The sequence below is a fragment of the Centroberyx gerrardi genome, chromosome 1, assembly GCF_048128805.1.
Source record: "Centroberyx gerrardi isolate f3 chromosome 1, fCenGer3.hap1.cur.20231027, whole genome shotgun sequence".
Lineage (NCBI taxonomy): Eukaryota > Metazoa > Chordata > Actinopteri > Beryciformes > Berycidae > Centroberyx > Centroberyx gerrardi.
Window position 1 is genome coordinate 23,823,341 of NC_135997.1, and position 11,974 is coordinate 23,835,314.

Sequence of the window (11,974 nt, forward strand, 5' to 3'; positions counted from 1 at the left end):
GCACTTTATGATGCTGCATCATAAACATTATTACCATAATCCTAAGCTAACACACAGCTAATGTGTATGAATGTAAACAAGCAAGGCCCTGCATATTAATAGTCCCATTAATATGCATGTTCACATTCCACTGTGTGCAGTCAGCATATGTGTCGTCGGCTCCCTGCCAGCTGGAGTGTAGCTGGCGGGCACAACTGTCCTTTTACAGTGACGATTATCACCCAGCAGGAGCCCCGGGCTCAGCTGGTGACAAGCCATCAAGTGTCGCACTGCCTGCACTTAAGCTGTCTGTCTGCCGGGAGCCTCTCTTCACAGCGATGGCCTCTTGTTCGGGTTTTTAAGAGATACAGTGGGAGGTTCTGTTACATGTTCCTGACAATGCTGAGAGCTTAGCATGTTGTTAATGGTCAATTCAGAGAGGTGTGAGACGGCCTGCACATATATGCATCACTCTGCTATAACCTACAGCAGACACTCTGTCATGCCATGTATTTGTTTTGCAAGTCAACAGCAGAACAAATAATTTACACGTAGGTTAACAGATACAGATACTGGCCAACAGTATCAGTCCCTTTCAAAATGTTTGTAGACAGTTTTAGAGTAAAAGCAAAAATCCAGTGTGTGTTGTTGTTCTTCTTACACTAACCCTTTGCTTTTACCTTTCACTCTGTCATGTGTACAGCATTATGCATGCAAATGTATTGCTTGTTTTCACCATTTTTCATCCTCAAATGTATTACAGACTAGGTGGGATGCAAAATGGCTACTGCAAAGCTGCCATCGAGGGGCAGCGTCTGTGACTTCAAGCGAAAACAAATGGTGGATGAGTGCATTCACCCAGACAAGGATGAGACACACAAAATGATTCAAACTACAGCTTGAAGATGACTGGGTCTGTATGTATAAAGCCTCTTAGAGCAAGGTGCTGATCTAGTATTGGTGACATGGATCAACTGTTTCCTCTGTAATGTTATGGGTGGCCCCAGTGGTTGTAATATTCATGATGTGGTGCTGCACCACTAGCGAATGAGGACAGAAGAAACACTGTGTGGGCCTCTTTTACTTAGTCACCATGTCTGAGGTGAAAGGTCAAACTGATTCTGTATCAGATTTCTTTCTCAAAGAGGTTTTATACATACGAGCCATGGTAAATGTCAGTGTCAAATACTCATGCATGATGGAGTTTTTCAACTGTACCTTCTCATCCTGAGGGAAAGCATGGATGGAGGAGAGAATGTAGAGACAGTTAGACACACTGAGGTACAGTGAAAACACTAGATAGCTATGAAAAAATGACCTGGTTATATTTTGTCCAAATTTTGCCCTAAAACCAAACACTTAACTTGAAGGCACTCAATAGAGCGCAAACCTCTGCCAACGCTGAGCAATTCTCCAACTTGCAAAGCTGCAGCCTCCATAGCAGGTTATGTTTGTTTATCATTTGTCTTCTAGGTTTGATTTTCTGACAAAAATAGCACGTAAATGCAATGCTGTTTAGCAGCTGGCTTAGAAGTCCAAGATGCTGGGCTTTCCCACCAGCACATGAACGCAGCATAAGAGTTATGGCTAAAAAAACAGAAAATTGTCTAATAATGGAAAATCACCAAAATCTAATCAACTGATCCTTGGCCCAAGGGCTATTTGTCCACCAAATTTCAGCCAAATCCGTTTGTAACTTTTTGAGATATCTTGCTAACAGACAAACAAACAAACAGACAGCGGTGAAAACATAACCTTGTGGAGATTATGAGGTGGATACATTTCATAATGTATGCTTACAACACTGAAATGTCTTGTTTTTAACTAATTACATGTGGATGCTTATTTTAGATACAGGCTGAATATTGGGCTAATTCATTGTTGAGAAAAGGTACTGAGAGAGAAAAGCCCCCCTTTCCCTCTGCCTGTCCTAACTCTGAGAAGACTAAAGAGGTGGAAGGAGGCGTTCACCTTGTGCTGCATGGCCTCCTTCTGGCTGACCAGCTGGGAGCGCAGGATCAGCACCTCCTCCTTGCGGACCTCCAGCTCCTCACAGGAGGCGTTGAGCTGGTCCAGGAGCACCTTGTAGGCCGGGGAGCCCGGAGCCCCGGCGCCTGCGGCTACGTTACCCAGCAGGCTTTGCCTCATCTCCGCCAGGTCATGTTTAAGCTTCTTGTTCTCCGACTCCAGCTCCTGGCGCTGAGGAGTGGAAGGGTTTAGTGTCAGAGGGGTTTTGGTCATAGTTAGGGGTGAAGAATGGGGCTTTTTAAAGCTTTTTAAGGACATCAATTAAAGAAATGTGGTGTCTAGCTCTTGAGTCTAGTTGGCTCTGTTGGATGCTAAACCTATTTGGTAGCAAGCTCTGTAAGTTTTGAGCAATAAACTCTTCAAAGTGTCAATCCTAATATCCCAAGTCATCCCTAGCATCCCTAGTTAGTTTAGTTTTCAATCAGACTGAGGCATTGAAAACATGAAGTGTACTACTCCAGCAGTTACTACCAAGCAGTTATTGTGATGCTACCATAACATATTCAAAGCAAGGATTACTTTGGAGTAAGTCGCGCTCTGGAACCATGGGAAATAGTGGGAGAGCATGTGGCAGTGCTGCCGCATTAACACTTGACTCTCCTATCTGCAGTCAGGCTTAGCTGTCTGTCTAAGACCGTCCTGTCAGGCACTCAAGCTTTATCCATTTAGCCCGGCTGTGACGTCTTACCTTCAGGGACTCGTACTCCAGCTCTGCCCCGCGGGCCTTCTTATGCTCCGCATCATCCTGAAATAGGGAGAAAACACGATTATGAAGAAGCCTGTCAGAGTGGGATGCAGTCTGTAGCATTAGTAGCTGTAACACATACAGTAGCACAGCTTGACAGGGAGCTGAACATTTGAGCCCGGCCTGACACAAACCCTACAAATCTACATCCAAACCCAAACTGATTAAAGCCTGAAACTGCTGACCATTTTCAGTGAGACTTTACAGAGGCTTTATTCCAGTGTGTTAACCTCTGTATTAACTTATGGAAAACCATTCTAAATACTGTACACAATAACACTATATAAGTACTTCCTAAATGCTTCCCATTATATGATGGGTGCAACAACACAATGTAAGTGAAAAGTGTAAAAAAAAACCAATTGTGATACATTGGGTTGTTACACTATATTATGTATTAGGGAGCTTTTCATTAGGTACTTACACAGTGTAATTGTGAACTTAAAATACTTTTCCATAGGTTAATACATAGGCCAACAATAAGGAATAAGGCCATTGCAACTTTAAGTGTTTAATTTGCTAATAACCCCGACCCCACACTGGGTGAAGAAGTGAGAAACTCAGCCGGACCGGACCGATGCCCATCAGGCCCATCAGCAGTCCTCAGTGTCCGGCTCCATACAGCAGAGCTACTGTGCCTCATTACCCTGGCTCTAGCCCGCTGGAACTGCTCCTCTTTGTTTTCCAGCTCGTTGCGGAGCGACTGCTTTTCTTGCTCCAGCTCTGTGAGACGCTTCTGCAGCTTGAGGGTGAGAGACGTATCTATTCCACGTGTCACATCCTGCATGACATAAAAACAACATTAGGACAGTGCATTTACCATGTGAAACGTATTTAATGCCAACCTTTTCATGAAAGGCTATGAATGCTAGGAAAGGGAGTAGTTATTAGAATGTGACTGAAATACATTTAAGTGGCGACTACTGAAGCAAAACAAAATCTGTCACAGTGTCATAGTTTTACCAAATCTCTTGAATTGTGTAGTTAACTGAACAACAAGAAAATTTCCCCTCGAGCTGGACAACCTGGATGAAGCTGACATGAGTTGGTTTTCAGAATAAAAGTTTCCATTTTTATTAGAAAGGTTTTATTCCAAAAAGCTGTGTAGACAAGTTGTAAAAATGGAAAAATGTTGCTACCTAAAATTTGTTTTATTTAAAACAACACTATGTTTAAAAACATTACTATTTGTTTAGTAAGTTCTTGATCAACAAATTAAATTCTAACCAACATTGTGCTTTAGTTTCATGTCGGCAATCATTTAAGGGTAGAGTAGACATCATTTTTTCCCCAAGTGATAGATATCTAATTTTGGAATAAAACTCTTGTATGTTCCTGGATTTTCCCTCTTGTTAAATGCAAGCTATTTAACGCCAACTTTCCTACCTCTGCGGTGCGGGAGCCTTCTTCCAATTCGGCGTACTCGGAGTTGTAGGTGTATTCTGATTCGTTGCTGCTGTGGGTGGAATCTGTTCTCCTGTGGCCAGGCTTGGCGACGTTCTAGAGATGGGAGGGATAATCATTTCAATGAGAGTAGCAACAATAAACTCCACTACCGCTGGTGGAAAAAGCCACCTACCACTCCTGCAGACTGAATTTGGTGATTGGAATAAAGTAAAACTCAGTTGTTTATGTATAAATGTGTCTCACTGAGCACATGAACGCCAGAGTGACTGAATGACTCTGTGTGTGTGTGTGTGTGTGTGTGTGTCTCACCGAGGAGACCATCTCCTCCTTCAGGTCGTCGTATTTCTCCTCCAGGCGAAGGTGTTCTGTCAGGAGATTCTGATAGCGGGATCGCTCCTCGTTCAGATCCGTCTCCAGCTGCTGAGTCTCCTGCACTATCGCACGCGCCATTTTCTCTGGAAGAACAAAAGAAGCATATATTTTAGGAGAAAAATATGAGAGAATAAAAATGTCTCTACACACAGACAGGCACACACACAGATGCTGCCACGACGATATAATGTCCCACATACCATGGTGGATTATTATACCATGGAGGTATAATAATGACTATTTCCCTGGGTGACGCTGACACTCTAACAACAACGGTTTGTACAGAAAGTGGGTCTGGGAAAAGTCATGGAGGGATATTTTGAAAGCTGAGGTGTTTCACTTGTAAACAGCAAGTCCATTGATGGTGATTGATCGTCTTACAGCTCAATAACAGACTAAATGCCTGGTTAAGATGTCTGTTTTTTGCAGTGCAGTCGGTGTCAAAGGACAAGTGATGTTGGCGTACCTGTCATCTGCTGACTCTGTTCCTGAATCAGCCTGTTCAAGTCGTTCTTCTCCGTCTTCAGCAAGCCATTCTGGTCCTTCAGCTCTGCTACCATCTACACACACACACACACACACACAATCCTTAACACGTTTTCTTGTGTAAAGGTGGTGACTGTCGGCAAGTTGAATACGATAGCATCACTGGAATGCATTTCGCAGAACTACAACAATATGACTGACCTATTTGTTTTGCACATCTACTATCTATCACGTTACCATAACTACAATGTCTCAAAAGATGTTCCACCTTTTGCAGAGCAGGGCGGGAGTCTACACATCTACTGTAGAACAAGAGTTTCTCACCCAGGAAACTTCTCCACATTTCTCAGGTAAAAGAAAAACAGCACTATTACTATTACTGCACTATTACTGCAGAGATAAAGAGCGTCATTATTATTTTCAGGCCCACCAAAGCGCCTTCCCTGGAGCCTCTTCATTTAATTGGGGAAGTCATCTCATGAAGTTTCCCAAACAATAAGTTCTTTCTTAGCTTATATGTCCTGAGTTTAGTACGGAAAGCCTTGAAAGGCAAGAGAAAAAAAAAAATGAGGATACTCTTGGCGGAAGCAAATATCTAAGTTTTGACTTGAGATACACAAACTTAGAAAAGGGATCCTGTTGGTAAGTCAATATATTGAGATAGGAACAGAAGAAAATAACTTGGTGAATGTTTTCTTCACAGGAGAAAAAAAACAACCAGATGAAACTTAGGTATTTGGATCCGTCTTTCAGGGCTTCCATAGTTTAGCCAGTCACTATCACCAAACTGGGCAGAAGCACACTGGAATCAAACTCCATCCTTTATTCTACACATTTTCTGAAATGCTCTTATATCCTCCAGAGGCCAACAGTAAAATGTTTTGGAATTTGTATTTGTTTTGCATCTCCTAAGTGTTCTGGATGAAAATAAATAACCGTGTTTGAATGAAAAAACAGAAAACAAAAAAACAAAACAAAACAGAGGACACAGAGATGCATTACTACTGTTCAGGAGGATACTATGCTACTTGACCACACACACACACTAGTGTGAATCAGTACCTCACTAGTCTAGCTCCTGTGCTCACCTGCCCCAGTGCAACACTGGACTCTCTGCCCACCATGAGCCCCGGTTCTCTCTGGCTCCTAAATTGGGGGACAAACTGTTTTCCTCTGGTGCCAATATATAGGATTATGTGAAAAATAGTATTTGGTAATGTATAGGACACTGTGGGAGATACTACTCATTAGGAACTAACTATACTGAAAACCTAGTTTTAAGTTCAAGTAATTGGACTCAATTATATATTTTTTTTACAGCTACAGTATCACCAGTCTTACTAGGAGAGGAGAGGAGTGGAGAGGAGAGGAGAGGAGAGCAGAACTGAATTGCTTTCAATTCAGTCACCGCAGAAGGTGAATTTCAAACATTCTAATATGCCACCTATAAGGAAACTGAGAATGAGGGCTTTATCACTTACTATGTTTTCCAAATTAAATTTTAAACAGTGAATTGAGAGTGAACTGCCCCGACCAAGACGAAGGGACAGAGAGATAAAGTCAGATACATGGGGAGTGAGAGATGGAGGGAGGATAGAAATAGAGTCAGATGGAGCAGGACAGGACAGGAGGCGAAGGCGGAGGTGGAGGGAGCAGACATGGAGGTGGACCCCCGGCTCACCTGCTCCATCTCGTCCCGGTAGGTTTGTGCCCAGTCCTCGATGGTCTTCTTCTCCTGCTGCGTGGTGCTCAGCTCCCTCCTCAGCCTCTCCAGCTCCTCCAGCAGCGAGGTCACTCGGTTGGCGTTGTTCTTGGCCTCCTCCTCCGCCCCGCGCAGCCGGCCCAGCTCGCCACGCATCCGCTCGCTCTCCACCGCGTGGGAGCTCTCCAGGCCGAACAGCCTCTCGCTGATGACGCGGTTGTCCTTGTTCTGGAGGCACGGGATGGATAGAAGTTAAAATAGCAGGAGAAGGTATAAAAAAAATGATGAAAATAAATTGGGGAGAAAAAAAAAAGGGAAAGATGAACTGAGAAAACAAAAGTCGGTGCTTCAATAGCTGGGTTTCCATCCAAGTAATTTTTTGGGGAATTATAATATATCGAATTAGAAAAGCTGAATGTAAACAGCAAAATTTGATAAAACTTCCTTAATATTGCAAAATAAGGTTTTTACACTTGTGTGGATCTGATTTTTGTCGATAAAGAAATTATGCAATAAATAACAATGGTTTTCACGCTCTCTGAGGTTCGGCTTCAACGTCTCACCTGCTCGTCGACCTTCCTCTGCAGCTGCATGATCTTGTTCTCCATGCCGATGTTGAGCTTTTTGAAATGCTCCACGGAGCGAGCCTCGATCTTCAGCTTCTTCAGCTCGCGCTTGGCCCTCATCCTCCGGATGCAGCACTGCAGGTAGACGATGGAGCGCAGGCAGCGCTTGTACCAGCGCCGGGCCAACCAGCCGCGCACGTGCTTCTGGATGACCAGCGCCTTGTGCTCCCGCAGCAGCTAAAGGTAGAGAGACATGGAGACAGTGATGGAGAGAGAGAGGGGGTAGTGGATCTTCTGCAGACTTGACTTCAGGACTCTAGGATTGTTTTTCTGAGAGATTATATAAAGAGCTAAATGTTCCTTCATTCTAAGACATGAACAGCGCAGAACAGTGGAAAACTTGAATGTATATTAATAAAAATTCATAGTTGTTTGCCTGTTACACGTTGGCATGATTAAGTTTTCAGGATTTCATTTTCAGCTCCCATTAATTTCTAATGGAAGATTATGCTTTTCTTTCTTTTGTCGTATTCCTGATAAAATCACTAATAAAGCATTTAAAGTGTGCGTGTGTGTGTGTGTCTTACCGCCTTGTACTTCTGCCGGGCCATGTAAGCTCTGAGGATGGTCTGCATGGCCAGAGCGGCAGCCTGCTTCTGCCTGTAGCGCTTCCTCTCCACATACATCCTCTGGTACTTCTGGATGATGGTGGCCGCCTGCGTGCGACGCATGAACTTGGCCAGGCTGAGAGGGGGGTGAGGGGATTGGGGGGTGGGAAGAGAGATAGAGAGGGGCAGGGGAGAGAGAAAGAAATACAGAGAGGCGAGAGAGATTAAGTCATGTTGTACAGGTCTCCATTCTGTCTCCATTTCAGCCCGTATATGACTCTAATATCACTTTAGCCTAAAATACTTTAGCCCTAATGTTATTTACCCAGAATAGAGTCATTTTTTATTTCCCCCGCATACTCTTCTCAAAATAGAACAAGTCATTTCCAAGTTATTTTAAGAGTGATTTAATTTGGTACTGTATATCCAATTCATCCACAAACAATCAACAATTTTCCATCTAGCCTGACTGTGACTGTCCTCAGTTCAGCGGTTAAAACTAGTCAAATGTCTCTAAGGGTCTCTCTTACTCTCTCAGCTGGGATTGCACTGAGAGGTCCTACACCATGTGGATCAGTATGTACAGGGGGTGGACAAAATACCAGAAATACAACATTAAGAAGGACGTTAATTTTGAAGTAATTAAATTACAGTTACAAAAGCAGCTGCACAATAAATCATATTGAGTCACATTAAGCTGAATGTCAATTAGCCGTATGTTCCAGCTTTAAACGAGTCTGACAATCATCACTTTTATATGTGAGTTTTCAAAGTAATATGAGGCAATTGAGTTTCAAAGAGGCCAAATATTCGGTGCCTGAATTGCAGGTGCATCAGTCACAAAAACTGCTAACTTTTATGGGGCCGATGGTAGCCAAGGAGCTAGAGAAGAGGGCTTGTGATTGGAAGGTCGCTGGCTGGAATCCCAGAACCATCTGGGAAAATGTGGCTGGGGAAAGTGAACGTGTGAAGTAGCTTTCATATAGGATGTAATAACTCTACAATATCAATACCCCTGCACTCTAAAACCCATTATTTTCAATGGCTTGAACCACATATTTTCGCTGCGCAGAGCAAAGCGCAGGCATGATGCTGCGCCCAGCTTGACCCCCTGGCACCCAAAGTTCAACCAAGCTGAACTTTCACGCCCCGTGTTTTGATTAAACCCTCATACGACCAATAAGAAACAACAAGGGAAAGAGCCAGCCAACACCACAAAACTATGGCCTTAAAGGTACTATTAGGTACTTGATATTCACATACTGTTAGGTGTTTCCAGTATTTTCTCAACCCCCTGTACTATGTAAGTCGACACGTCTCTTCACCACCGAGACATTTACATTACTGGACATTTACTGGACTCGGCGAATTGAGGAGGTCTGACTGTTTTTGGCTGAAGGCAGATGTGTGCGGCCCACTCACCAGCGGGCCTGGTATCCCCTGGTGAACCTCTGGATGGTGATGGCAGCGCTGCGCTTGCGGAGGTACTTCTTGCGTGCGAGCCAGCAGCGGATGGTTTTCTGGATGCGGATGCAGGCGGCGCGCAGCTTGTCCGCCCGCAGCTTCTCCAGGTACGCTACCTGGCCGGCCCGGAAGAAGATCTTGGTCTTACCAAACTGGTATTTATCCTGATCCTGAGGGAAGACAGGATGGATAGACAGAAAGATAGAGATGGATAGATTAGATTGGAGGAAACTTTCATGATCCCTGTGGGGAAATTGGGCTGTAAAATAGTACATGAATACAAATACAGCAAATGGTGTTTAGTCAGAAAGGCTGAAGTTTAAAATGCTCTTTTAAGAGAAAAAGTGAAAACCCTGATATTGCACTTAAAATCTGAGTCGGTCCCATGATCCAGCTGTCTGACCTGCACTAGTTTCTCCAGAACGTTCCTGCAGGTCATCTTCTTGTCAGGGAGAACGTCCTTCTGCTTCATCAACACTCTGTAACGGCTGAAGAACTCCTGGTAGGTCCACCTGAGACACACACACACACACACACACACACACACACACACACACACACACACGTTAAGGTGAAACACGTATATGTTAAAATGCGCATGCACAAGTACACATACACACACATTGAGATGAACACACACAGGTTGTCACATAAGTTGATAAGGTAAGGTAAAGGAGATGAAGATAAGGTGAGTAATTAAATGCATATTATGTGTATCAAGGTTCCCACTGTGGCCCTGATGTAAAATTACATGACTTTTCCTTCACTTTCCATAACTAACTCGGAACGCTTTCATGACCTAAACATTTTATTTGTTCCTGGTTTGCTAATGTTTTTCATCTAAGAAAAGTTGCTGCTGTGGAGAAAAACAGCTGAAAATCACCATGTAATGCAATAAATGTGTGAAACAAGTTCTAAAGAACATTTTGGTATATTCCTGTGAAGTGACCCATGTGAAAAATTCCGTCATATTCCGTGACTGAGAGAGAATTAATCAAATTTCCTGACTTTCCCTGTCTGTAGTAAATCTCCCAAAACACGATATTCCAGAAAAAACCCATGACCAGTGGGAACTCAGTTGTATGTTTCTGCTGTGCAAACACAATCCTCCCAATGTAAATTAGCATTTGACTCCTGCCATGCAAGTGCTTTTTTTTGTTTTTTTTTTAAGGACATACAACACATACAAAACATATGAGGATGAGTCTATAAGAAATGGTAGCAGCGTTGCTGGGACGCCTCCCTACCTGGATGGGAAGCCTGCGGCTGAGATGCGGATGGTTTCCAGGACTCCACAGGCTCTGAGCTGCTGCACTGCACGTTTGGGATCAAACCTGCCAACAACAAATAACCACCGTCAATATGGCTATCATGAATCACACCCGAGCTAGGATGGGAAAAGTGAAACTGGTGATTTGAGTTTCATTTCCAGTAATTTAAAACGGTAGACAAAGCAGACAAGGAGCTTATTAGCTTTCAAAACAACCCCCAGCTTCCTGACATATAGTAAGTGATTGGTCCAGAGAGGCCACAAACGAAACTTTTTTTTCCCCACTAACATTTTCTGTTGGTGGCACCAGCGCATAATTTGTTGATGGCAACAATATTTTAGTCTGGAAAATGTCACAACTGCAATGTCGCCGATTTAAATTAATGTGGTGTTGCATCAAGAATGCATTTGTGTCCTGCACTGATTCAATAAAAATAAAACATTTGCTCAATGGCATCATGATGGCCAAGGATAACATTTTACTCAGGAACAAGGCTAACATTTCTAATTAAGAGGAAGACAGGGACAAAGATAGAAGACAGCGACCATAAACAGAGCAGAGAGAGAGGAGAGAGAGCAGAGAGAGAGGAGAGAGAGAGAGAGAGCAGAGAGAGAGGAGAGAGAGAGAGAGGAGAGAGAGCAGAGAGAGAGCAGAGAGAGAGGAGAGAGAGCAGAGAGAGAGGAGAAAGAGCAGAGAGAGAGGAGAAAGAGCAGAGAGAGAGAGGAGAGAGAGCAGAGAGAGAGGAGAGAGAGAGAGGAGACTCACGAGAAGGCCAGCTTGAAGTCGTTGGGTTTGATGCAGCGGACGTAGTGAGGAGTCGTGGCGTTCAGAGTCTCCATCAGCATCTGCAGAGAGTTACGGAACTACAGGAGAGATGACATGAAGGGAAGATCAATATCATCATCATCATCATAATTACCATCAACATAAAAACACAATTCAATTGACAGCTTCTTATGATAATCTGTAGTATGGATTAATAATTTATATCCTTCGAAATCCTGCAGAATCCTTGAATTTGACCTTTTCATAGCTATAACTGTCAGCTGACTGAAGAAAATGTTTCATGATCCTGAGACCACCCAAAACCCTTAAAAATACATTCAGAAATGTAAAAAAATACACATGGGTCAATAGGAAATTCAACATATTTTGCTTACATTTTGAAAAGTTGACTTGTTGGATATACAAAGTTTCTTCACGGCAATGATGATATAGAGTAGCTGGAAGAATGTAGACCAACTCCATGGTATATTTACCAATATACATTGGATGTAACTTTCCCTTGTGCTGTTAAACTAGGCTGAGGCTGAGGAAGGGGGGGTGTGCAGGTATGTCATTAGGCT

General features: G+C 43.3%; 1 protein-coding gene across 1 annotated transcript in view; it reads right to left on the reverse strand.

Moving 5' to 3' along the window:
- myo5aa (myosin VAa) overlaps nucleotides 1-11,974 on the reverse strand; it is a 65,711-nt gene that overhangs the window by 15,413 nt on the left and 38,324 nt on the right. Inside the window, exons 16-29 of the mRNA XM_078291863.1 lie at nucleotides 11,394-11,491; nucleotides 10,605-10,691; nucleotides 9,761-9,869; nucleotides 9,316-9,527; nucleotides 7,873-8,029; nucleotides 7,283-7,522; nucleotides 6,699-6,947; nucleotides 4,998-5,091; nucleotides 4,469-4,614; nucleotides 4,139-4,252; nucleotides 3,399-3,533; nucleotides 2,696-2,752; nucleotides 1,951-2,178; nucleotides 1,198-1,206 (exon numbers count right to left, since the gene is read on the reverse strand). Of these exons, the coding sequence (XP_078147989.1) occupies nucleotides 1,198-1,206; nucleotides 1,951-2,178; nucleotides 2,696-2,752; nucleotides 3,399-3,533; nucleotides 4,139-4,252; nucleotides 4,469-4,614; nucleotides 4,998-5,091; nucleotides 6,699-6,947; nucleotides 7,283-7,522; nucleotides 7,873-8,029; nucleotides 9,316-9,527; nucleotides 9,761-9,869; nucleotides 10,605-10,691; nucleotides 11,394-11,491 (1,935 nt within the window). The remainder of the gene's footprint in view (nucleotides 1-1,197; nucleotides 1,207-1,950; nucleotides 2,179-2,695; nucleotides 2,753-3,398; nucleotides 3,534-4,138; nucleotides 4,253-4,468; nucleotides 4,615-4,997; nucleotides 5,092-6,698; nucleotides 6,948-7,282; nucleotides 7,523-7,872; nucleotides 8,030-9,315; nucleotides 9,528-9,760; nucleotides 9,870-10,604; nucleotides 10,692-11,393; nucleotides 11,492-11,974) is intronic.